This window comes from Garra rufa, chromosome 1 (assembly GCF_049309525.1).
Source record: "Garra rufa chromosome 1, GarRuf1.0, whole genome shotgun sequence".
NCBI classification, from domain to species: domain Eukaryota; kingdom Metazoa; phylum Chordata; class Actinopteri; order Cypriniformes; family Cyprinidae; genus Garra; species Garra rufa.
This window is the reverse complement of record NC_133361.1, coordinates 14,756,058-14,782,933: the sequence shown is the minus strand read 5'-3', so window position 1 is coordinate 14,782,933 and position 26,876 is coordinate 14,756,058. Positions and strand designations below refer to the sequence as shown.

The 26,876-nt window shown below is 36.1% G+C and overlaps 1 protein-coding gene across 3 annotated transcripts; it reads right to left on the bottom strand.

The window, feature by feature from the left end:
* Nucleotides 1-1,609: 1,609 nt before the first annotated feature.
* LOC141343324 (caspase recruitment domain-containing protein 11) lies at nucleotides 1,610-26,104 on the bottom strand. 3 transcript variants are annotated; one of them, XM_073847935.1, is made up of 24 exons: nucleotides 25,941-26,104; nucleotides 22,552-22,767; nucleotides 20,177-20,314; nucleotides 18,618-18,804; nucleotides 17,259-17,397; nucleotides 16,056-16,226; nucleotides 15,858-15,977; nucleotides 15,311-15,436; nucleotides 14,694-14,861; nucleotides 12,179-12,274; nucleotides 12,054-12,090; nucleotides 11,808-11,848; nucleotides 11,638-11,726; nucleotides 11,462-11,508; nucleotides 11,233-11,350; nucleotides 10,936-11,092; nucleotides 10,735-10,858; nucleotides 8,334-8,574; nucleotides 7,856-7,922; nucleotides 7,349-7,451; nucleotides 7,116-7,274; nucleotides 2,474-2,523; nucleotides 2,287-2,402; nucleotides 1,610-2,181 (listed from the first exon to the last, which is right to left on the bottom strand). In XM_073847935.1, the coding sequence occupies exons 1-24, from the start codon at nucleotides 25,945-25,947 to the stop codon at nucleotides 1,977-1,979; spliced, it is 2,922 nt and encodes a 973-aa protein (XP_073704036.1). In that variant the 5' UTR covers nucleotides 25,948-26,104; the 3' UTR covers nucleotides 1,610-1,976. The 3 variants fall into 3 exon arrangements, with proteins under 3 accessions (XP_073704036.1, XP_073704020.1, XP_073704029.1); XM_073847919.1 differs by having other exon boundaries at nucleotides 2,497-2,580; nucleotides 25,941-26,103; XM_073847928.1 differs by having other exon boundaries at nucleotides 2,474-2,580; nucleotides 25,941-26,102.
* Between the last annotated feature and the right edge of the window lie 772 nt (nucleotides 26,105-26,876).

Genomic DNA, 26,876 nt, shown 5'->3' with positions numbered 1-26,876 from the left:
CAAATCTGTCGTAATTTATCTTAAAAAAATAGCATATCATGAAATAATCAAACAGATAAGTGGTTAATACGTTACTAATATATTATTTGTCACTTAAAAATAATTAAAATATCAACCATTCACTTTTTTATCCTTCACTGAAGATCACATCATGAATAAATCATTTACAAATCTTTCTGCATCCCCTAATCTAAAGTGTAAACAATTCATCAGTTGTAAATATTTTACTCATTTTTCAAAGGTCTTTCACCCAGTGTGTTTACCCACCTGATACCCACACAACCTGTAACCGGAAGGTTTGTAAAACATTTACAACTGATGAGTAGTTTACACTTTAGATTAGGGGATGCAGAAAGTGTTATAAATGATTTATTCATTATTTATTCATCAACAGCTTTTGAATACTTTGAAGTTCGTACTGCAATGTAAGGGCTGCCTGGTGAGGGTAAAGATGTCTTCTCTGGCAAACATGAGCTGTGTCCCAAATGACACACTATACACTCTGCACTTATTCACTACGTACTTATGCACTAATGCACTTTGCACCATGTGGTGTATAAATTATATAAGGTTATTTTGTATTTTATAACACCCTAAACAAACTTTCACAAGAACCTCAATTTTTTTCCCATATCAACTTCAAATTTGGAATAACTTTTTTAGATGTAAGTCTTCAAATTGATATCAAATTTAGGATAAAACCTGTTATGTACAATATGTATTTTATATAAAATATAATAAAATTGTATTGTTATATTATATAATAAATTGTACAGTGCATTCTCTTTACAGTAAAGTTTTCTTTAAAAAGAGACCTACCTTAGCTCCAAAGTGTTCATGAATTACAATTTAAGTTTGGGTAAACTTAAAAAATGGGGGTGACAGTTAAGGGGTTAACTAGTAATTTTTAACCATTTACTAAGGATCTGTTTGATTATTTCATGATGCCATTTTTCAGATAATTTACGACAGATGGGTAAATCGTTAGCATAGTACTTACAATAAAATTAACATATCCCTTATTCATAATTTATAAACACATAGTCATGTTTTGTAAATAATTAGTTCATCATTAACTAATTACTTGTAAATTAATTTGTAAATGACTTGTTAATGAATTAACAAAACATACACAAATTGTTAGCATATCACTTAATAATCATTTGTGAATGTTTTGTAAATGATTATTTCATCATTAACTAATCACTTATAAAAGACTTACAACTGAACGTTATTATAAAGTGTTACCCTTTCGTCTCAAGAGTCATTTTCTGAAAGTATATTTACTTAAAGGAAATCACAAAACAAATGTAAAATTTGTTATTTGTATCATTAGATATTATTGTCACTATTAAATGTCAAAAACATTGCTAAGCTGAATGAAAGGAACATGCCTATTTATCTAAAATCTGCAATTTGATCTTGCACTATTGCATTATATCTGCAAGCAAAAAAAAAAAAAACAAGAACGACTTTTACAGTCGATATAAACAAAATAGTGGATTTAAGAACAACACAAACTGGCAGTGAGAAACTCACTTGTGCAAAATGTCCTGAAATATGTTTTAATCATCAAAAAGTAGTCAAGAACACATATCCGTAGCAGACTTTTCTTTTTTTTTTTTATTGTATCACCTGATGCACCTGATGGATGCAGTTGTCCAAATTGGAGATCATTTCATACATATAACTCAAAAACAAAGAACATACAATACAGTTTTTTGAAATCTAGTTCAATAGCTTAAGAAGATTAAAGTGTACTACTGTAACTTAAGAATTAGTCCAGTGCATAGTAAAAAGGTAACATAAACATGAGCATATAAGGATTATAAAACACATTCCCCAGCATCAGGAAAAAGTTTGTTCAAATTCATATTAAAGGATTCACATTATGGTGTATTTGAGATGTAACCATGTAACCATTTACCCAATAACTGGTTCTAAAGAACAGTAAGTGTGAACATAAGGATGGGTGTCTACTGGAGTCGCTCCTGCTCCAGCCACACCACGGCGTTCTGCTGGCTCAGGATAGTGCTGCGTATGACGGCCAGCAGCTCGTCTGTGCAGCTCCATGTGTTTGGCTCCACTGTACTGAACATCACAGGAAGAGTCTCCAGCTGCAGCTCCTCCATCTGACAGGCCTCCATCAGGTCCTCCTCTCTGTGGCCTAATAACAGCTTCCTGAAACACACAGGTTACACTGGGGTTTAATGTTTGCTTGATATCAAGAGCTCTAGGCTGATGTTGTGAATATATGCTGAGAGACAGACAAACACGGATCCACACCTGAACTTGCGTCCCTTCTTGTCTTTGGGTTTGATGTAGATGATGATGGGATAGATGCTCTGCTTCAGGAGATTCTCCACATGATTTAAGCCCAGCTGAAGCAGACAGTGCTTGTCCTGAACACACAGAGTTTTACCACAGCCGTGACTTTCAGTAAGTGTGTGAGTGAGTTTGTGTTAAAGTTTACCTGGTTAATAACCTCTTGAATACCCTGTAGTTTGATTCCCAGTGGTTGATCTGTGGAGTCCAAGAAGAACACACTCTTATCCTGATGCACACAACCTTCCACCAGCTCTGCACACAATAAATAATAATGAAAAAAAAAAAAAAATCCTAACATTTTGAAGAAAAACATATCAAAATGTGTAATACAAAAATTGAATGAAATGGTAAAAACAAATAATTTTTAAAAAGACAATGTAAACCCCACTGGTAAATGCAGGAGCAGTGTTATTTTAGTATCATTGATTGTCACAGGGAGTCAGACTGAGACGTGCGGATCCATTTGCAGCATTTATTGAGAATCGTAAACAAGCAAGAGTAATCACCGGAAAACAGGAACAAGGTAGGAAATCCAGTAAACAGTTCGATACTCAGGCAATGGTCACAATGGTATGTAGCAAGAATCAGAAACGAGATACACAGTCCAGGGTCATACACGGGAAATCCAACACAAGGGAAAACGCTTAGAATTATGACCATAGGGAACAATAAGACTTCGCAATGTGGCTGTGTGTGTGAGTGGCTTAAATGCAGACAGTGTGATGAGGTGCAGCTGTGAGCAGTAATCAGTAAAGTGAGAGCAGGTGAATGCAGTGATTAGAGCAGTGGCTTGTGGGGAATGAAGTCCATGAAGTGTGGTGCAAGAGTACATGAAAACAGGATAGACCAGATACATGACATTGATACTATACTATCATGGTATATATTAATAATATATATATATTTTTACATTTTATATATTTTAAATTTTAAGTTTAGTTTATTTTAATGTAATTTTAATGTAATTTTTATATATATTTTCCATGTTCATTTAAATTTAAGTTTTAGTAATTTTAATTTTTTTGTAATTTTCCTAGTAGTATTGTAGAATTTAGGAAGAATTTGAAATAGTTCTATCATTGTTCAAGTTTTTGTAATTTTTATTAGTTTTTGTAAAGATTTGACGTTTGTAATTGTATTAGGTTTTTATATTATTCACTACAAGTCAAAAGCTTTTAAATAGTAACATTTTTAATATTTTTTAAAGAAGACTTAGAGAAAACTACAATTTTGAAATGTCTTTACTATTTAAAATAACACTTTTTTATTTGAATATATTTTAAAATGTATTCCTGTGATAAGTGCTAAATTTTCAGCATTATTACTTTCAGAAATCATTATATTATTCTGATTTGCTATTCAAGAAACATTTATTATTATTATTATTATTATTATTAATGTTGAAAAGAGTTCAGTACATTTTCCCATTTTTTTCAGGTTCTTTGATGAATAGAAAGATCCAAAGATCTGCATTTACAGCGGGGAAAATAAGTATTTGACACATCAACATTTTTATCAGTAAGGGTATTTCTAAGTGTGCTATTGACACAAAATTTCCACCAGATGTAGCCATCAAGCCAAATATTGAATTCATACAAAGAAATCAGAACATTTAAGTATACAAGTTGAGTCATAATAAATAAAATGAAATGACACAGGGAATAAGTATTGAACACATGAAAATAACAAGGTGCAAAATGACATAGAAAGCCAGGAGATCACCTGAAATCTGTCAGTATTGAGAGAGAAACCCTGCCCCCTATCAGTACTAATTGATATCAACTGCTTTAGTCCTAATTGATGGCCTATAAAGGCTTCTCATTACCCAGAAGGCACACAGGAAAGACTTCATGATGGGTAAAAGCAAAGAACTCTCTCAAGATCTTCGTAATCATATCGTTGAAAAGCATTTTGATGGGAATGGTTATAGGTGCATTTCCAGAATTCTGAATGTTCCTGTGAGCACTGTGGGGGCCATTATCCGGAAATGGAAAGAGCATCAGTTCACCATAAACCGGCCACGATCAGGTGCTCCATGTAAGATCCCTGTCCGAGTAGTCCAAAGAATAATCAGGAGAGTTCTCCAAGAGCCACGAACCACTCGGGCAGAATTTCAGGAAGACCTTGCATCAGCAGGTACTGTTGTTTCAAAGAAAACTATAAGCAATGCACTGAACCGCCATGGCATCCATGCACGCTCACCACGCAAGACTCCATTGCTGAACAAAAAGCATGTTGAGGCTCGGTTAAAGTTTGTGGATTATTAGGAGACTATAGTATGGTCAGATGAAAGCAAAATTTAACTTTTTTGCAGTCATTCTACACACCATGTTTGGAGAAGAAATGGCACTGCCCACCACCCCAAGAACACCATACCAACAGTTAAGTTTGGGGGTGGAAGCATCATGGTTTGGGGCTGCTTTTCAGCAAGGGGTACTGGCAGACTTCATATTATTGAAGGCAGGATGAATGGAGAAATGTACCGGGACATTCTGGATAAAAATCTGCTGCCATCTACCAGAAAGCTGAAAATGAAAAGAGGATGGACATTTCAGCAAGACAATGATCCCAAACACAAGGCCAAGGAAACAACGAAGTGGTTTCAAAGAAAGAAAATCAAGTTGCGTGAATGGCCCAGTCAATCACCTGACCAAAAATCTATGGAGAGAACTGAAGATCAAAGTTCACAAAAGAGGCCCAAGGAACCTTCAAGATTTAAAGAGCGTTTGTGTGGAAGAATGGGCCAGAATCACTCCTGAGCAATGCAGACGGCTGGTCTCTCCATACAAGAGGCGTCTAGAAGCTGTAATCACCAACAAAGGCTTTTCTACAAAGTATTAAATAGAGTGTGTTCAATACTTATTCCCTGTGTCATTTCACTTTATTTATTATGACTCAACTTGTATACTTAAATGTTCTGATTTCTTTGTATGAATTCAATATTTGGCATGATGGCTACATCTAGTGTTGCTTTCGTCAACGAAAATTATGACTAAATATCGTCGTCAACGAACCTTTATCACATGACGAAAACGAGACGAGACGAAACGAAAATGCTGGTCATGTGACGATAACTATAATAAAATGTATAATACAATATCGTTGACGAATAAAAACGAGACTAAATGTGGTTTACAAAATAAAAACTATGCTAAAATGTCTCTTCATTTTCGGCGACGAAAACTAGACGAAACGAAATGTTCTAACGTTAGATTGATGTCTCGTGCCCAGTAGCCAGAGCTAGAAGGGATTAGCCTAAACCGCAGACGACGTCACTCCCTCAACCTACACTCGCGGAATTATTAGAAGACGACTACAAACAAAGTTAAGTCTGACACAGAGAAAGGGAGCGATGGCTGGTCAGCTGTGGTTCGTCTTTGGGAGAAAAAGAAGAAAGGACACATACAGTTATTCCTATACTCTTTAGTAGTGATATGAAAATGAAGCTTTTCAAAGCAAGCTTTTCAACACGTTCTACTCTAATGACATCTCGCAGTCAAAGGTGGAAAACGTTTGTTTTGCGTCCCAGATGTCAAAGCGATTTTTGGACAGTTTCATAAAATGAATCAATTTGTGCTACGAAAACCATAAGAAATATTTTACTTACACAAATTAATTAATCTGTAAATAAACTTATGAAAGTACAAGCATGATTTGTGTAGCCATAGATGATCAAAGTAAATTAAGAATATTGTTAAATTGACTAATTATTAATTAGAAGTGCTTTTGAAACGGGAATTACTACTAAATAAACATGCACAAAACTACACGTATATATTTATTCGTATTATGATTTATTCTTAATTAACAAGTGAATGACACTTGAAACCTGCACAAGGGGTTCGTGTTTGAATCAGAATACGAAGCAGTCACGTTTGTTAAACTTGAATGTATTTTTTTTTTCTGGCATTGTCATGTGATGCTATTTTATTTATTTTATTTTATTTATTTTATTTCAATTTATGTGTGTGTAATTCTAACATGTTTGGTAGGTAAAATAAATGTTGTAATTTCAAATTAGAGCATCTTCCATGTCTGGAATGGATGTATTTTTGAGTTTATAAGGTAGCCTAACAATAATATAATAAGATAACCTTGTTTGAAATGGGTTTGGCTAAAAGAAAACTTTGGTTTCGTCTATACAACTAGGTAGTTATACTATATTGACTGGGTTAAATAAAATTTCATTGACTAAAAATTGACTAAATGTCATCAGTTTTCGTCGACTAAAACTAGACTAAAATAAGACTAAAATGCTCAGACTTTTAGTCGACTAAAACTTGACTAGACTAAAAAGAGTATGAACGTGACTAAAACTAATAAAAACTAAAATGAGAGCTTCACACAAAGACTAGACTAAAACTAAAATTAAAATCGGCCGCCAAAAACAACACTAGCTACATCTGGTGGAAATTTTGTGTCAGTAGCCCACTTAGAAATTCAGTGTCAAATACTTATTTTCCCTGCTGTATCTGAAATTATCTGATTTCTCTCTCTCTCTCTCTCTCTCTCTCTCTTAGAACATTAGAATGATTTTTGAAGGATTATGCAAAAAAACAAAAGAACAAAAAAAAAACAGAAAACAGTTAGTTAAAATAGTAAAATATTGCAAAATTGTACTGTTTTTGCTGTACTTAGGATCAAATAAATACAGGCTTGTTGAGCAGAAGAAACTTAGTTTAAGTTTTTTCATTGTATTTTTTTCAGATGGTATATTTATATATTTTCAGTTTATTTCAAGTAACAAGTAGCATGGTTATAGTTGAAGTTAAGATCTGCCGCTATACCTGGATGGCAGGTGTTGAAGTCCAGACCGGATTCTGCCGGTTGCAGGAGGCGCTCGATGATCCCTCGGGACAGTAGAGATGGAGAGAAAACCACCGGCCGTTTGCTAAAGACCCGAACCATCTGAACCAGACTGAATGGGATCAGCTGCTCCTCATGACCTACAAAAACACACAGATTCAAAACTAACAATATTCACTCTGAATGGTTAAATGTTAGAGTGGACAGGACTTACGGTTACTGAGTGTGTAGAGCACTGGACTGGACGAGCCAATCTCGCGGTAGTTTGCCGCGACTGCTTTAATTAGCCGGACACGCTCAGGGGTTTTCTTACAGAACTGCAGACAGACACAAAAAAACAACTCAGTAGCTGTGTTTCCATTACCCTTTAAATTGTGCAAATTGAAAATATGCCTAATGGAAATGCGTCAATTGCAAAAAAAAAAAAACCCCAAAAAAACCCCACATATATCGCAAAAAAGTATTTACGCTCGCATGAGGTGGTTTTTCAGAAATTTTCGAAAAAGGAATATTTCACAAAACAGCAATTGGAACTTTTTTTTTTTTTTTGCATTTACAGGCCACATTCGATTAAATATAGCCAAAATCCCACAAAAATCCATTGCCTTGACTTATCGTGAGAGGAAAAATTTACGTTTCTGTCGCAGAACATCAGTTAATGGAAACAGCAATATTTCTTAATCGACATTTATAAACGACAGAAAAACAGACAGACCATCACCTTTCTCCTGCACTGATTCTGTTCAAGTGCCATTGTACGAAGTCTCACCAACAGCAGCTGCTGAGCCCTGAATGAGAAAACACAAGTGTACAGCGGGGGAAATAAGTATTTGACACATCAGCATTTTTATCAGTAAGGGTATTTCTAAGTGGGCTATTGGCACAAAATGTCCACCAGATGTAGCCATCAAGCCAAATATTGAATTCATACAAAGAAATCAGAACATTTAAGTATACAAGTTGTGTCATAATAAATAAAATGAAATGACACAGGGAATAAGTATTGAACACATGAAGATAATAAGGTGCAAAAGACATCCGGTGGAAATTTTGTGTCAATAGCCCACTTAGAAATACCCTTACTGATAAAAATGCTGATGTGTCAAATACTTATTTTCCCTGCTTTATTTTATTGAATATTATGATATTTCAGTGTTGTATGTTTGTCAGTGTTGTGTTCGTGTGTATCAAGTGTGTACCTGTTGTAATTAGGCACGGCTCCAGCCTGCAGTGGCGCCCCTGTGTGTTTGTCCACTCGAACGCAGCGCCACTGATACTTGCCATTGTAACGTGTGTCGGTCACGTGCAGCACATCATCACAGCAAATCCTGAGACACGGTGGGTCACCATGGTGACGGAGGTCAAGGTTCACGCGCACGTAGAACGAGTCTGCGCCGGTGAAAGATGGAGATGAGAGTTCGGCGAGTAAACGGGAGTAACCTGAGACCAGAGAGGAAAGATAAATAACTGAATTACATTTTTTATTTTTGGGTGAACTATCCCTTTAAGGCAAGACACTGCAGGTGAATATGGTAAAAAAACAAAACAAAAAAAAAACTAATAGTTCTGTCTAGGGCTGTCCCCGAATAGTCGAAGATTCGATGCATCGATATGGGGAACCTGATTCGACCACCGATCTCACAGTCGAATCTTCGCGGGTGAAACGAGCATCATACCATTTTGGCAATATGGGGGTGCTCAATGTCTAATTGCACACAGAACTACTGGTTTTGTGTGGTTATATTAAGTTATATACAGCCTTTGATTATGATAATGCAGTAAAAACAAAAGTGAAAAGAAAGAAGCGTTCAATAAATATTTTTAACATGTTTGTGAATAAATCCAACCACCCCTGTGACTAATTTAATTTTCACTTTCCCTGATGCATGACGAGATGAGGACCATCTTGACGGCAGGGATGGCGGCGATCACACCGAACGCGTTTTTGCAGTTGGAGGCGCCTCTTTTGAATGGTTTTCTGTTGGCAGTGAGCGTTCTGCAAGCTGTTTATGCGCCCCCGGCGCCTCGCGTTTTGCAGGAGCGCTCTGAGTGCCTGAAGTTGAAAAAAAAAAATCAACTCTGAGCGGAAAAACGGCCAACGTCATTCGCGTTCTTTTCCATTGTCCAATCGAATGAATGGAGAGGCGGGCCTTCTGTTGTGATGGCGAAAGTTTACCGTTGCTTAAAAAGTCCGGAGACTCCAAGAAATGGAGGAGAAACCTTTGGTGTCTATCATGGGTAACCCGGAGCTGTATTATTTAGGGTTTCTGCTAATATGACAGTTTACTTAACAGCAAAAAAACTAAGATTTTAGAGCTCTCGCGCTATAATCCTTTGAATTGACTGACAGGACAGCTGTTTTGGTCGTTGCTTAGCAACATAAAAAAACCGCAGCACACTGCTCTTTCATTAAAAGTCACCAAAAAAGGCAGTGCTGTGCGCCTCACGTTTTTAGAACTAAAAGACGCGTTCTGTGTTTTTATTTAAACCTAAATAAGTTTGTCTGTCAGTTGGCAGGCAGTTTTGGTCGCTTATAAAATAAAATAAAAATAGTTTTACCCTCCTGCTGACTATAGTGTCGTGCCCCTCCCAACCCATTCACACACGCACATAAGCCTAGATGATTCGACTATCGGTCGACTATAGAAAGATTCGAAAATTCTGATTCGACTATGAAAATTCATAGTCGGGGACAGCCCTAGTTCTGTCATGACAACTCTCTGAAAAGTTTATTATGGTAATGGATATGACAATGTTAATGTATTTGGTCTTGGTGGAATAGATCTTCTACGCTGCTGTTGGTTATTGTTGTAGTTTTAGATTATTGCTGCTGCTGCAAGCAAGTACAGAACTTGCTACTGTATATGGTGATACAGTGCTGTGAGTATTTAAGACATACTGCTGCTGCACAAATAGCATAAAATAACCCGCAGCAGATCTATACAGGTGGAGCTGGGGAAGGTGGAGGATTTCAGAGGAACTTTGAAAGCGCACTGCGAAATGCCCAAGTAAATGCTATCAGCCATTTAAACAGCTGCAAGCTCATTGGTTGCGTATGCAACATGAACCAATCAACTTGTGCTAAGTCATATAACTCTGTGATATCATTAGTTACATTAACAACCCGCCAGCCTGCGCCATCTAGAGTTTCATTGCAGAACTAGGTATTTACCACCTTACTTACCCAGTTGTAATTGAAATTTATTGACACAAATGTGCTATAAAAGAAACACTTAACAGTGTCTTTTAGATGTTTTCTTTCCACTACACTCTTAAAAATAAAGGTGTTTTAAAAGGTTCTTCACAGCAATGCCATAGAAGAACCATTTTTGGTTCCACAAATAACCATTCAGTCAAAGGTTCTTTAAAGAACCATCTCTTTCTTACCTTTATATAAACTGAAGAACCTTTTGCCACAAAGAACGTTTTTGTGAAACAGAAAGGTTCTTCAGATGTTAAAGGTGCTTTATGGAACCATTAAAAAAAAGGTTCTTCTATGGCATCGTAAAGCACCTTCATTTTTAAGAGTGTAGCCTGTCTCCCCTAAAGAAGGTTTAGACATCTGTAATGAAGCACTGATGAAGCATGTTTGTCTCTTACCGTCGGGATTGTGTGTGTGTTTGAGCGTGTTTGGTTCGGTCCACCACTGCAGTGAGAAATGAGCCACTTCAGCCGTACACTGGCTGAGACGAACACGTCCTTCGCCGAACAACACCTGATCCAACTGACAACAAAACACGCCATTTAAATGCGTTTCAATGGAGGAACTTCCTGTCTGGCAGGAAACAGTTTCCGCCCTACCTCCTGTAGTTCACTGCCCTCCTTCAGGCCGCAGATATGCGCAGGTGAACCCGCCCTGACCGTCTGAACAAACACACCCGTCCGGTTTCCACCGATGATAGTGATATCGTCAGCCAGACTGATGCTTTTGAGCGAGGGGGAGAGCGACAGAGACAATCTGAGAAACAAACATGAGGAACATGAGACAAAACAAACAGAATAAAGTTTACTGTTTAGTGGTGGAAACAAACTCTGATTCAGATCAACTGAATGTAGTGTGAAAGCAGTCTGTTTCCAGTGTTAATGAAGGGTTCGTACCGTGGTGAGGATGATGCAGGTTTGATCGGGAGAGTCTGAGTCACGTTGATCACATCAGGAGGAAAGAGCTGAGATGGCAGAGAGCTCCACGAACTCAACAGACATGAGTCTGAGTCCTCTGCAACACACACACACACACATCATTACTAACAAGTGAAATGCACACTGAACACAAGACAAACAGACAGTTTTAGAGGAAGATACACAGACAGAGAGTTTTTTCACACACCTGTATGCGGCTCATTCTCGTCACTCCCCCATGAGGTCAGATCGAACCTGCGAACACACACAGACAGCAAGACACCAGTGAACTATGACTCAGGTGCTTTCCTTCACTAGTATTTATTGTGATGTCTGGCATGAGATTAATGTGTAACACAATTCACAGTGTCTATTTTGTCTTACTCTATGTTTACTCTACGGTTGATGGAGTTCATACAGGGCGGAAAGGGAAATGTGGAGAGTCTGTTGATGTCTTTCTCAGTGTTACATTCCTGCACAATCACAAAACATACAGTGAGATTTAAACACAGGGCATGACCATCATTGCACCACATATAGTGAAATATATTTACCGGCGTGAGCAGATTCTCCTCCGAATTAGAGCAGCAAGAGTCTGTGACACAAACACACAACGGCGTCAAAAAAACAACATCAGCAATCTTTAAACAATACAGACTGTTTCAAAGCTGCTTCACAGTAACAAACAGGAAAATAACAGTGTAAATGTTGTAAAATCCATCAATTATGAATGAATTTCAGCTGTAAAACAGCTCTAGAGAAGACAATGGAGTCATTATCCAGTTAAATTCAGATCTCACCTTCAGACTGCTCACCGATCTGAGCTGGATAGCTTGACTGTAAAAACACAATCACAACATGAGAGAACGAATACACACACACATGCACTAATAACATAATTGTGTGTTTGTGTGTGAACTCTGACCTTTAGGTAAGCTCTGCGTGTAAGTGGACTGGGACTCAGATCAACTGAACAACATGGTCCGTAACACTGATCCTCACTGAACAACGACAGGTGAGACTACAGAAACATACACATACACATGTTATAGTATAGTATAGTGTAGTATGGTATGGTATGGTATAGTATAGTATAGTAAAGAATAGTGTAGTATGGTATAGTATAGTATAGTATAGTTTAGTATGGTATGGTATAGTATAGTATAGTAAAGTATAGTGTAGTATGGTATAGTATAGTATAGTAAAGTTTAATGTAGTATGGTATGGTATAGTAGAGTATAGTAAAGTATAGTGTAGTATGGTATAGTATAGTATAGTAAAGTATAGTGTAGTATGGTATGGTATGGTATAGTATAGTGTAGTATGGTATGGTATAGTATAGTATAGTAAGGTATAGTGTAGTATGGTATAGTATAGTATAGTAAAGTATAGTGTAGTATGGTATGGTATGGTATGGTATAGTACAGTATAGTAAAATATAGTATGGTAAAGTATAGTGTAGTATGGTATGGTATGGTATGGTATGGTATAGTATAGTGTAGTATGGTATGGTATAGTATAGTATAGTAAGGTATAGTGTAGTATGGTATAGTATAGTAAAGTATAGTGTAGTATGGTATGGTATGGTATAGTACAGTATAGTAAAATATAGTATGGTAAAGTATAGTGTAGTATGGTATGGTATGGTATAGTATAGTGTAGTATGGTATGGTATAGTATAGTAAGGTATAGTGTAGTATGGTATAGTATAGTATAGTAAAGTATAGTGTAGTATGGTATGGTATGGTATGGTATAGTACAGTATAGTAAAATATAGTATGGTAAAGTATAGTGTAGTATGTTATGGTATGGTATAGTATAGTATAGTGAGGTATAGTGTAGTATGGTATAGTATAGTAAAGTATAGTGTAGTATGGTATAGTATAGTATAGTAAAGTATAGTGTAGTATGGTATAGTATAGTATAGTGTAGTATGGTACGGTATAGTATAGTATAGTGTAGTATGGTATGGTATAGTACAGTATAGTAAAATATAGTATGGTAAAGTATAGTGTAGTATGGTATGGTATGGTATAGTATAGTATAGTATAGTAAGGTATAGTGTAGTATGGTATAGTATAGTATAGTAAAGTATAGTGTAGTATGGTATAGTACAGTATAGTAAAATATAGTATAGTACAGTATAGTAAAGTATAGTGTAGTATGGTATTGTATGGTATGGTATAGTATAGTATAGTAAGGTATAGTGTAGTATGGTATAGTACAGTATAGTAAAATATAGTATAGTAAAGTATAGTGTAGTATGGTATGGTATAGTATAGTGTAGTATGGTATGGTATAGTATAGTATAGTAAAATATAGTGTAGTATGGTATGGTATGGTATGGTATAGTACAGTACAGTATAGTAAAATATAGTATAGTAAAGTATAGTGTAGTATGGTATGGTATGGTATAGTACAGTATAGTAAAATATAGTATAGTAAAGTATAGTGTAGTATGGTATGGTATGGTATAGTATAGTACAAAGTAGTACTGTGCAACATAATATAGTACAGTGTAGTACAGTACAGTACAGTTTACAATAAAGTAGCATAGTACAATGCAGTATAGTGTACTACTGTATAGTTCAATACAGCTCAGTGCAGTACTGTACAGTATAGTATAGTATGATGTAGTGTACTTTAATACAGTATATTGTAGTATTGTGCAGTATAGTGTAGTACTGTATAGTTCGATACAGCTGAGTACAGTACTGTTCAGTGTAGTATAGTACGATGCAGTGTACTTCAATACAGTATAGTGTACTATTGTACTATAATATAGTACAGTGCAGTGTAGTTCAATACAGTATGGTTTAGTATTGTACCATATAGTATAATTCAGTGGCATGTAGTGCATTATAGCATAGTAAAGTGCAATATAATGTAGTATTGGTTAGTGCAGCACAGTGCAGTGCAGTGGAGTAAAGTGTAGTACAGTTCAGTATTGAATAGTACATTATTGTATGGTAGTGCGGTGCAGTGCAGTATGTATTAAAGACTTCAATATTATATATAGTAAAGAGCATAGTAAGGTACAGTAAACTATAACTACTTTAATTTACTTTAATATATTTATAGTATATAGTATAGCGTAGTATGCAATAGTATAGTATTGCATAGAAAAGGGCTGCCCAATCCTGTTTCTGGAGATCTACCTTCCTGCAAAGTTCAGCTCCAACCCTGGTCAAACACACCTGTCTGTAATTATCAAATGCTCCTCTAGATCCTATTTAGTTGGTTCAGGTGTGTTTGATCAGGGTTGGAGCTGAACTCTACAGAAAGGTAGATCTTCAGGATCAGAGTTGGACAGGCCCGGTATAGAATTTGGTGGGAGTTAAGTAGCAGTTTTTCAGACATCTCCCTCACTTGAGAAACACAAACATGCATGTGTCTGTAGTGTGTAGTATGCAGTATTTTATTTAGTGATGCAGACATACGCAATGCATGCAGGTGGCGCTCTGCTCTCTTCGATCTCGGTTTTTCTCTGTCTCTCTCTGCAGCTGCTCCAGGTTGCTCTGCAGCTCCGCTATACGCTTGCGCAGACGGTTCTTATCCAGGAGGCAGTCGGTGAACTCCAGCTGCAGACTGTCACGACTCCGCAGCGCCTTCAACACACACACAAATTGAAGTGTTTAAGTGTGTGTGTGTGTGTGTGTGTGTCCAGTATCCTGGAAAACAGCTTACAAATCATACATTGTGAAGTGTTTTGAAAATCTAAAATAGCAGTACAGCTTTGTGTGAGGGGAAGTAGTATAGTACAGTGCAGTATATTGTAGCACAGTATAGTATAATACAGTCCAGTATTATACATGTACTGTATAGTACAGGACAGTGTAGTACGGTGCAGTATAGTCCAATATAGTATGGTGTAGTATTGTACCATAGAGTACAAAGGTAAATAGTACAGTGCAGTGTAGTTCAGTACAGTTAGGATAAGGGGACATAAACTACAGTTTAAACAGTATTAAAAGCTTTATGTCTATGGAATGTCACCACAAAAACCAGAAACCAGTGTGTGTGTGTGTGTGTGTGTGTGTGTGTGTGTGTTTGATACCTGGTCTCTCTCTCTCTCCAGCTCCATGATCTGGTTGAAGTAGGACACACTCCTGCTCTGCTCTGTTTCCCAGTCCAGCTGCAGAGTCCTGAGACGCAGCTGCAACTGCTCACACTGAGATGACAACTGCACAAACATATGTGTATATAGAGAGAGAGATGCATAGATTAATTGATAACATGATCAATAGTATTAAAATAAATGCATAATAAAATGATTTTTTATTCATTTATTCATAAGTGTTTTAAATTAAGGTTTTCTTCTTTATTTATTACTCTGTACAATATTGATGTTTGAAAGTGGATTTAAATCACTACAGAAATAAACTTTTTAAATTACCTTAAGCAGTTAATTATCCACCCACACATTATTTACAGATCAAATCCACCTTTACAGTGCACACACACAAAAAAGACTGAACTCAGAATGGCATACTAGCATACTACTCATACGATCTGTGTCATATACGGCAGAAAATTAGTAGTATGCTAGTATGTGGTTGCACACTAAGCCTATAATCACCACACACACAGAGGTTTGCTCTCACTTTCTCTCTCTGAGTGTCGGAGCTCTCCAGCTCGCCCTGCAGTCGGGCGATGGTGCTGCTCAGCTCCTGGCGCTGCTCTGACGCCTCCCGCCGGTCCTGCTTCAGAATGTCCAACAGAGCCTACAAACTCACACATTACATCAGTCGACCAACACACTCTCCTGTAAGTGTCAGCCACGTGTTTTGCATAACTCTTACCTGATTTCCAGAGACAAACTCTTTATTTATTGTGGCGAGCAGTGGCTTCTCCTCCGGTCCCCTGGGGGCGCCATCACAGACCCCAATGCTCGTGTGACTTGACAGTGAAGGGGTGGAGTCATCGTGAGCACGTTTCTCCACTTCCTGTAATCTTTTCCTGAGGTGCTCCACCTGTGAGTGGCATCAAAAGGATACAAGGGATGGGATGATACACCTACCCCCGATTCAATACTATCACAATACTTGGGTGGCGATGCGATATGTATTGCAATGTTTTAAGAATTTCAATTCTACAAGTATTGCGACTCGATATTGCTATAAGGATTGACACGCTAGTCTGTCGATTCAAATGTTAAACAAAATGAGTAGAAAAATATTTTATGAAATAAAATAAAGTGCTATGTTACTTTGCAAACTGTTTTTGTCATGTTTAGTCATGTCAGGCTTATTTAGTATGCTTATTTTACCACAAAGTATATGTTGGTCATCCCATTAAAAATAACATTCAAATTGTATCATTTTTTACAGTATTAAAGTGCTTAAAGTCTGAAAAAGTCATTAAAAAGGTGCTTGGATTTCTCTCTCAAAGGCTGTACAAACCTTGAAATAAATAATGTATTATTTTTTTTATTTTTTTTACCACAACACCTTTAGTTAGCAGTTTTAGTTAGCAGTAATACTTCTGATTTTCTAATGTAAGTCAACGCTGTTTATAACAGAGAATTCTTGGCAGAATTCAAATGACTAGATCTTGCAGCAACCATTTTCATTGTGCAGCGAATTCAAACACTTCTTACTGGAGTGTGACCACACACAAAAATTAGTCCCACCGACAGAAAAAATGGTCGCAAAACGTCTGGAGCCCTGAGAGAGCAGATGGCTTTGCATGCAGTACTTTGATGTCATACGCCGATCGTCTGTGCAGTGCTGCTTAAAGTGCAACACATTAATACATTTTCGCCCTCTGAAACTTTTCCCCACCACCTCTTAGGAAAAGTAAAATTATTAAATATAAATCGATTCTGAGGTAAACCAATTGATTTTTAAATCGTTTCAAAAAGAATCGCGATAGTTAGGTGAATCGATTTTTTCTCCCACTCCTAATGGTGACCAATGAGCCTCTAATTCACAATGAAAAACTTTCATATTGAAAAACTAAATAATCCACCACACAAGTTTTGCAGTGTGAAATTTATGTTGTACCTCTGTGAGCAGTTCTCTCTCGCGCGATGAAGCTCTGCGTTGTTCCTCTAATGCTCGCGAGTATTTCACAGCCTGTTCCAGATGTCTCTCCTTCAGCAAACCCAGCTCACGACTGCCAGACTCCCAGTCCTGCCTCAACCTGTCCCATAAACAAAATCAACATTGAAACAAATTAAACAAATCAAAATGTATGTATTTAGCTGATAAGAGTATGATATTAGAGTAATATCAGCACTTCAACAGCTGTTTCACAGTTTGTAATTGTATCACTCCGCTTCCGCTTGCAATACTTCTTACAGCGAGTGTCATGGGTGAAGCCCATATCCACTGTTATTTTATAAATAATACTGTTGTTTTGTCATGGGATGTAAGAGGTATTCAGGTGAGAATGTACTTGTTTATAGTTCAAATGTGCAGTTTGTTAATAAAGATAATGTCTATTTGAACATTTGTGTCGTTGTTTTCGAACATATGAGCTCCAGGGCGTCAGCGACCGTTCAGCGCTAATGAATCCACCTGAGAGCAGTCTCAGCTCAACCAGATCTTCTGGAAATTACCACGGGCTTTGATGACTCTAAAGTGGCTAGACCTGAGATATAATTCATTTTGGGTCAATCTAACAGGCAGTCTTTGGTCTCATTAAACAATTTTTTTGTTCCAGAGCAAATTGTTTTGGCAAAGTCTCATCATGTTTATGTAAATCGTATGCTGTATATCAGAGCGCTGTCTTTGTACATTTGACTGAATTGCCTAGCAACTTTTATGATGGCTTTTGTTGTTGTTTATTAAATAATTGTTTTTTTTATATAAAATAATAGCAGTAGTATTTAAAGGTGATGTGAAAGTGATGGTGATTTTAGTTACATTATTCCACCATTTATGAGCCAGCAATAAAGACTTTTATACTGAAGTGTCAACGCTATAACTTAAACGGAAGTTATTTTTAGTTTCAACAACAGCTTGATGCAGCGAACAAATGCACTTAGCAGCAAAATCACCCTTAACAGATGAAAGGATATTAACATTGCAACAAAAACAACGCTTTCCTCAGTGGCTATTCAAACTTATGTTTATTTTAAATAAGAGATCTGAAGAATGAATGCTGTATCAGATGCAGGTAATCACACTCACGCAGGTCCATCTCTCTCATAATTCATAATGCAGTGAGCTTTTAATACAGCAAAAACAATAAGCTTTCAATGAAGCAACTCAACGTTCCTTCAATGCTAGTTCTTAAGTGACATTTTGGAATCAGCAACGGAGGCTTGGGCTCAGCTGTTCAATTGTTTAGTTAATTCACTTTAAATTGGAAAAGAAATTAAATGTAAATTTTCTCTCTAATATGTGTGTTTTCTTCACCTCTCCAGTTGTATGCGGTCCTGCCGCAAATCCTGAGCTTTGCGTTCAGCTCGGCTGCGTTCGTCTTCAGCCATGCGACAGCGCTGAGACAGACGCCGCTCACACACACGACTGCAGCGCAACTGCTCTCGCAGCTTACGAACCTCCAGCAGCAGAAACTGAGTAAGACCCTCCGGACCCTCCTCATCTACACAGACAACATCACACAAACAACATTAACAAACTGCTAGAACTAATGCAGCATGCATTAAAAGATTAAAGTCTCTTTCTAGGGAAAGATTTTGGCTCTATATTGCAAAAATGTATTACTCTATTTGATTAAATACTTATTTGTCTTGTATTCCAGTGCAAATATCTAAATATTCTCAAATCAACTTAAGAAGCAAAATTACTTTCCTTCTTGTTTTCTAATAAATGTGTCAAAATTAAAATTCCATAATCTCAGTTTTCATTAAATGTGTTCGTTTTAACATTAACCCTCTTAATTTTGGTAAAATTGTTCTTGCTTTAAGCATAAACTGACTTAATTATTTTGATGTATTTATTCATGATTTATGCATAAATTCACAAAATTATTATTTTTTAAATATAAACTTATTTTTGATAAATTTGTTAATTTGAATGATTTTGTACTTCTTTTAGCATTAATCCACATGCTTTTGATAAATTTGTTCCTGTTGTATGCATAAACATATCTTTAATGAAACTGTTCTTGTTCTAAGCATAAATCTACTTCATTTTGAGAAAACTTCCCTCAAAGCTCCCTCAATTTTGGTAACGTAGGTCTTATTACTGATGAAATTTAATAAGTGTGTGTTTAAAACAAATAAAATATCATAACATCACTGTTTTATCAAATAATTATTTAACACGATCCCTCTTAATTTTGAAAAAAAAAAAAAATGTTTTAAGTGAAACTTAATTTGAATAAATTTGGTCCTTTTTTATTCATAATTTTACATAATTTGATAAATTTGTACATCTTTCAGCATAAATCCGTTAGATTCATATGTTTGTTTCCAGCATAAGACAGCATAAAGAAAGTTTTTAGCATAAATCCACATCGTTTTGATAAATTTGTTCTTGTTTGAAAAATAAATCCACATTGTTTTGATAAGTTTGTTTCTATTGTGTGCATAAACATATCCTTGCTAAAACAGTTCCTGCTTTAAACATAAACCCAATTAATTTTGAGAAGATTTGTTCTTGGTTTAAGCATAAACTCTTTTAATTTTGGTATTTTGGTAACATTTATCATGCTCTTATACCTCTGAAGTATATAACATGCACACAGTGCACAGTATGCAAATAATGTTTGGATGACATATGTAATATACAAAAATTCTAAATCCAAAATCACATCGAAATTTCAAGAATAATATATAATATATTCCTTTTGCTATTACTGTATTTACTAAAGCAGTATTCAGAAAGCAGTAAATCAGTATTCACTCCACATAATGTAAAGACAGAGGAAATAAGGTGAGTTACAAACATTTCTTATAAGAAATAGTAAGAGTAGTATGCAAGTATACGATTGTGAATTCAGCCATACTCACCCAGCATGATGGAGCAGCGCTGTGTCGGCTGTTGTCCAGTCAGCTGAGTGAACTGCTCTGGATGGTAAAACTCCAGTGACTCCATGAAGGCCTGGAGACCGCGCTCGCCACGCCCCCTCAGGATGTCCAGTAAACGCCCTGAGCACAGTAGCCAATCAAATCACTGCATACTAATACAGACACACAGCTACCAGTCACATCCCACTCCACATTCATTCCTCAATGTGCATCCAGGTTCACATACTATCGACCATAAATAGTATGCTAGCTGATGATGAGTACCCAGATAGCACATGTAGTACATCGGCAAGATGTCTGCTAAAGATCACTTGATCTGGAAAGCATCTGATATTTACAAACATCTGGCAGATATCTGTAAGATGTCAGTTTTACATGCATTTTTAATTCATAAAAATCCTAAAAACATCTAATATACATCTATTTGACATCTGATAGGAAACATCCGTATTGCAGATGAGCAAACAATCTATAAAATACGTCTTGCAGATGTAAATGCAGACGTCAAATAGACATCTCTGAGATGTATCAGGGTATGTCCTAAATCATTACATTGGTAAAAGGGTTAAATATTACCCACAACCTTTTGCACTACACAAGAGCTTATTTAGTTCCTTATTGACTTTTCCAGATACAAAAGTGTAAAGGAAACGAGGCTGACGCTTACAATAAATTAACTCGAATGCAAACAGTTCACACAAAAGTGTCTGTGGTTTGATCACACATGTTATGACATGGCAGAATTTCCCGATACAGCTGTACTTTCTTAGTGCATGCTCTGAAACATGTACTTTCCAATACTGATGGGATAAATGGAGCCAAACAATTGAACTAAATCATCTGAACCAATTACTTTGCCAAATAAATCACTCTTATAAAGAGTTCAGAAAACAGGCTGGTCAAACCTGTGTAAATGCAGTCAGAACATGTTGAAAAAGACACTTTAAAGGAACACTCCACTTTTTTGGGGAAAAAAAGGCTCATTCTCCAACTCCCCCCGAGTTAATAAGTTGATTTTTACCGTTTTGAAATCCATTCAGTCGTTCTCCTGTTCTGGCGATATCACTTTTAGCATAGCTTAGCATAGATCATTGAATCCTATTAGACCAATAGCATCGCGTTCAAAAATGTCCAACGAGTTTCCATATTTGTTGTATTTAAAACTTGACTCTTCTGTAGTTATATCGTGTAATAAGACCGGTGGAAATGCAAAGCTGCGAGTTTCTAGGCTGATAAGATTAGGAACTACACTTCCATTCCGGCGTAATAGTCAAGGAAGTTTGCTGCCTTTGAAAATTCTTGAAACTGGTGGAAATGCAATAAGTACTCGGCATTAAATTTTTTATAAACACCTTTTACAAACCAACTGAAAATCTCGTCTAAAAGTGGAATCTAATCTAATTAAATGCAATATCCAAATGCAAAATAATTCACTCTTTTGAAGTGAGTGAAACTGGTGAAAATGGTGTAAATGCAGTAAGAACTACAAAAATGTACAGACTTGGAAAATCCAAAGCGATTTCCAAAGCAATGGAAAATGTTTTCATGAAAGTGTAATACATTAAATATAATCTACAAATCATTAAATATGAACTATATGTACAATTTGTGTTCTTTTATTAATTTCTAGCGCAAGTTTTGTGTGTTGTGGGAAGGATTTGAGTACTTACTTTTTATTTATACACACATTCGTCATTAAAACCAAACTAACCGTATTAGACAAATCCATTGTAAATAATATAAGAAGAGAAAACAGATTTTTTTAATTTTTAATTTTCAAAATTCATGTTTTTATCATGCTTTTATTGTTATATTGGGTTAGTTAGCTGTATTTTTGTTGTTGTCGTTGTTATTTTTACTTTATTTCAAAATAACCTAACTGCAGTTTGATTGAGATTAATTGAAATGCTCAATGAAAAAACATGATTTTTGAAAATTGTTAAAAATCAGTTTTTGCAAATGAACTCTTATTTTGTGGATGTGAATATGTATAAACACTTGTATTATTATTTTTCTATATCACGATTCAAATTCTCATAATCAGTAAATTAATTGTTTATTTATTTTCTTTATTTATTTTTGGGTAAGAATACACTACTATCGTTTTTTCTGGTAAACTATGAATTCTGTTTTGTCTATGATATGCATAAATAATTACGTGGCTTTTAGTTTTTTTCTATATTTACTATATATGTGTATTTTTAATTGTTTTTGTTGCTCTATACTTCTATACAACTTCATGTAAGTCATTTTGCATGAATAAACACATGGAATGATTCATAAACATTTCAAAGCTTCATAAAACAGTGTTTCAAATGCGTTCATCACTACATCACGTGTGGTGTTTTGCATCTCACCAGCTCTGCTGATCCTCAGCGGATACTGACTGGAGTTCAGCACCTCGTCCTCATCCTGCTCGTCGATCACCTTGCATTGTCGCAGGTACGGCGTCAGCTTCGCAGGGTTTAAAATGCGGGTCAGTTTGTGTCGCACTCCTTCCACTCGCTCCCACAGCTCCTCGGACTTCTCCTCCTCTGACGGAGATGAACTCTCGTCTCCCAGTGGCCATTCTCCTATGCGAAAACAGAGGACATTTTTGATGTTTATGATCATAACATGAGGCAGCTGCTCGTCAAGTGGCTCTTTTTAATAGGAATGCACCGAAATGAAAATTCTTGGCCGAAGCTGAACAAAATTAAACACTGGTTTTCCCCCATGTATTTTGCCTTTTTTTTTTTTTTCAAATAAATGCTCCCTTGCCGAGGAAAGTACATATTATAAAAAATTAATTAATATAGCTGTTGTAATGATTGTTATCATTATTTGTGTCTTACTTTTTTATTTTATTTTACAGATGGTAAAATTACAATGCTAACATTTATGAATGTTGACTTTTATTTTGGCAGAAGCCCACAAAAAGATCTTAAACTTTAAACATCAGCCTACTACTTTTTGCTGACAGCAGCAGATTTATGAATGCTTCTCGTTACTCTGTTTCAGCACAGATTTTCCTTGTGCTTTGGACTTTGAACCCTGCTTGAACCCAGTTCCCTGTTCATACAATCTGTGTGTTTATTAGACAACATTACATTTTGTAGTTTATTTACTAATGGTTTAAGGCCATTTGGCAATTTTAGTCATCATACAGTAACCAGCAACAACCAGCCCTTTCTCTTGTCATGGAAGACATGCAATGCTCTTCTACAGTATCTACTTCTACTACACTATTAAAACTAAATGTTCCTGCAGGGGCTTCACAACAATGTCATAAACTAAGTTTACGTTGTTGATATACATCATAGAGCTTTCAATTGTGAAGTTAATTCGTACTGGCCATGAATCAACACAAATTACCTTTTATTCAAACCTGACTTGCTTAAATTACTTTTTTAAAGAAAAATCTCAAACAAATGTCTCTCTCTCAAAAAAAAAAAAAAAATGCAAACAAATGATGAAAAATTGGGATATTTTAAAAGAATTAGCTTCTTCTGAGGTCCATTTAGTAAAAACACATTCAATCAAAATGATTAAAATATTTCATCGCCTTGGAATTGTAAGGCTCTATCTGCATTATAAGCACTTTTGAGATATCGAGCTTTAAAATTTTTACCTTCCATAGACTTATGGCTCAAATTTTACTAAATCACATAATGTAAAACATAAAGTTGTCACTGAATAGCAATACATGAATAACTCAATTTTGACAAAAAATGTCAGATAGAACCATATAACTCCATAGCTTCGATTTATTTAAAATTTAGACCTTTTTTGCTTCCAAATGGACCCGTGAAGACTTCTTATCATCCAATCATTGCGTGCCAGTGAATCGGTGAACCAATCTGAGCCAGATTTTCTGACAATCTGATTAAAAGAATTCAAATCTCATGAAGTGATTGTCAAGCTATGAGAGATTTTCAGCAACTTAACAAATCCAAATGGCAAACAAATGCATGCAACACTGTCACAGCAATCCAAAACTATGTTTTTACTAGTTTGTTTTACGAAAATACTATTTTAGTCTTCTACTGCCAAAAAAAGCAATGTTTACTAATGTGTTACTTGCTGTTTCTTTGTAAGTGTGAAAATTACTAGCAATTTCTGAGTGAAAATTGTTTCTACGCTAGTTATGTAGTTATTTATTTTTTCACTAAGTTTGTATGTTTTTGTATGCTATTTATGCTTCACTGAGGCTTATGTTCAGAGGTGGAACTTTATGATTACTTTTTTTCAATAAATAAATAAAACATTCACATTATAAAAATTCACACAAAACTGCCATCTCTTAATATGTTTTCTCCTAAGACTGCCCTGCTGAAAAAAAAAAAAAAACTAAAACCAGTCTAGGCTGGGAGGCTGATTTTAGCTGGTCAGCAGGCTGGTTTTAGAGAGGTTTTGGCCACTTTCCACCAGTTAAACCCAGCCTAACTAGTCTAGGAGACCAGCTAAAACCCGCTACTTCCAGCTTAAACCAGCTAAAACCAGTCAACCAGCCTATGTTAGCTTTTTCTTTTTTTTTTCTCAGCATGGTGGGGTGAATGCATATGATGAAGGTGATTATCCACATGATCATAAAACAGATGTGAGATGGTAAATTCAACGCATGAACAGCAAAAGATCTCATTGCTGGGGAATGCAGACGGTACCATCCAGACCTCTCACGGCACTCGAGAGATCATCAGGAAAAGAAAAAAAAAAAAAAAAAAAACAGGCCGAAAGTGCTGCGTGAGGAAAACAAAAACAAACCTGCACACCAAAATGTTACTAATGTTAGACTTGACATAGATATCAGTTACGACTCTTTTAATCATCACCTTTGATCTGCCAAAATTCCTTCACGTGAATTAAAACACACCCAAACGACTGCCAAAACCCAGCGAGAGCACAGAGCTATAAAATCATTCATGATGAGATCTCTAACTTTTCATTCCAGACTGTGGCCAATCTGAGTGCGGTTTGAGAGATTAAAAAGATCTTATTTGTAATTTATCTGGTCTAGAAGCACAAAAATGCACTGCAGTTATTGTAAACAGAAGGGCTATCCAAACAAACTATGGTCTTCCACCTGAGAGATGATGAAGATTAGAGGTGTTTGAGGGGTTTGTGTGTGTCTGTGTTCAGGTCAGGCAGGTCCAAACACATGCTGGAATTTCAATGAATGCCTCATAGTAAAGGAATCCACTTTATTGTGCACACACGCTACACTACACTACAATTTAATAGGCTACATTACAAACAAAACACACAACAATACAGTTATATTAACAAAGCCCAAACATAAAACTAATAAAATGCTAATCCAAAGTTGTGAATAAAACCAATTTAAAAAAAAAAAAAAACAATACAAAACTATTTCAAATTGGCCCTTTTAATTTAGTGTAACTTGTCGTTTATTTGTAATTGCTTGTGAAATCTACTAGCCTTCCAATTTTTGAGTAAAATTTGTTTCGACTTGAATCCTACACCATTTTTTCTTCATTATATACTGACACTATTCTAACAAGCAATAGGCTTCATTACACTACTGGTAAAACACAAGAATGAGACAATAAGCTGTGGACACAATATAAAATAGTCAAGTTTTAAATATAAACGTGTTTTCCCATATAAAGTCACATGATGCTGTAGTATCGATCTTTCAAAACATTTGATCCATTTGTTTGAATTTATTCCGTATAAATTAATCGGTTCGTCAAGTTGCTGATGAGGATGAACAGATTTATAAACAACTGAAAGTTAAAGGTCCTACCGCTCATGATCCACAGCTGGTGAACGAATGAGATGAGAGAAATGAAAACAACAGCGGGACTTCAGACAGACACAAACCAAAGATACGAATTAGTTTGATATGAGCGGTGATTCTCTCTCTCTCTCTCTCTCTCTCTCTCTCTCTCTCTCTCTCTCTCTCTCTCTCTCTCTCTCTCTCTCTCTCTCAGGAGTCAAAGCTTCATTGACATTGTTGTTTACACGCACCTCTCTTTATCCCTTGACACCAGCACTATGTAAATTTAAACGTCATGAATAGATTTAACGTAAATATTTGACAGAAACCCGCTTAATATCCAGAGGAAAAAAAAGCGGAAACAGAAAATGCCCTAGTCACGCAATAAAATATGAAAGTCACTGTGAAAACTTCGTGTAGCAATGTTCGTGTTAATTTTTAACAAGTATCCGGCGTGATTAGTCACATTTCGGGCGGGTCAGAGAGTTCAGTGACCTGTTAGTTCACGTCTGTGAGGATAAGGGTGATCCACTGGAGGGAGACACGAGACTGGACATGAAACACGGACTGACCAAGCAACAGACACTCCTTGTCTTAAAATGTTCTGCTTCACCTTTAGGAAAAAGAAGTTCACTCGAGTGTGCTATAGTATAGGCTACTTCTTTTAAACTTTAAAAAAGGAAAGTATACTTTCCGTCTACTTTTTATGTAGGCCTACTTCTCAGAAATATACTTAAAATTACATTTAAGTAACTTATACTTAGAAAAAGTCTGAATATATTTGAGCTGTACTTGCGCTCTGAGAATCTGTCCCTGCTGAAAAAAAAAAAAAAAAAAACAGCTAATACCAGCCTAGGCTGGTTGGCTGGTCTTAGCTGGTTTAAGCTGGTCTCCCAGCCTGGCCAGGCTGGTTTTAGCTGGTGGTTTACCAGCCTGACCAGTTAAGACCAGCCTGACCAGCCT

Coding starts and splice junctions, on each gene's coding strand:
- LOC141343324 (XM_073847919.1), bottom strand. Junction 7,923..8,333: donor GCCGTGCCTAATTACAACAG/GTACACACTTGA, acceptor TTTCTCATTCAG/GGCTCAGCAGCTGCTGTTGG. Junction 7,275..7,348: donor GCTCTACACACTCAGTAACC/GTAAGTCCTGTC, acceptor GTGTTTTTGTAG/GTCATGAGGAGCAGCTGATC.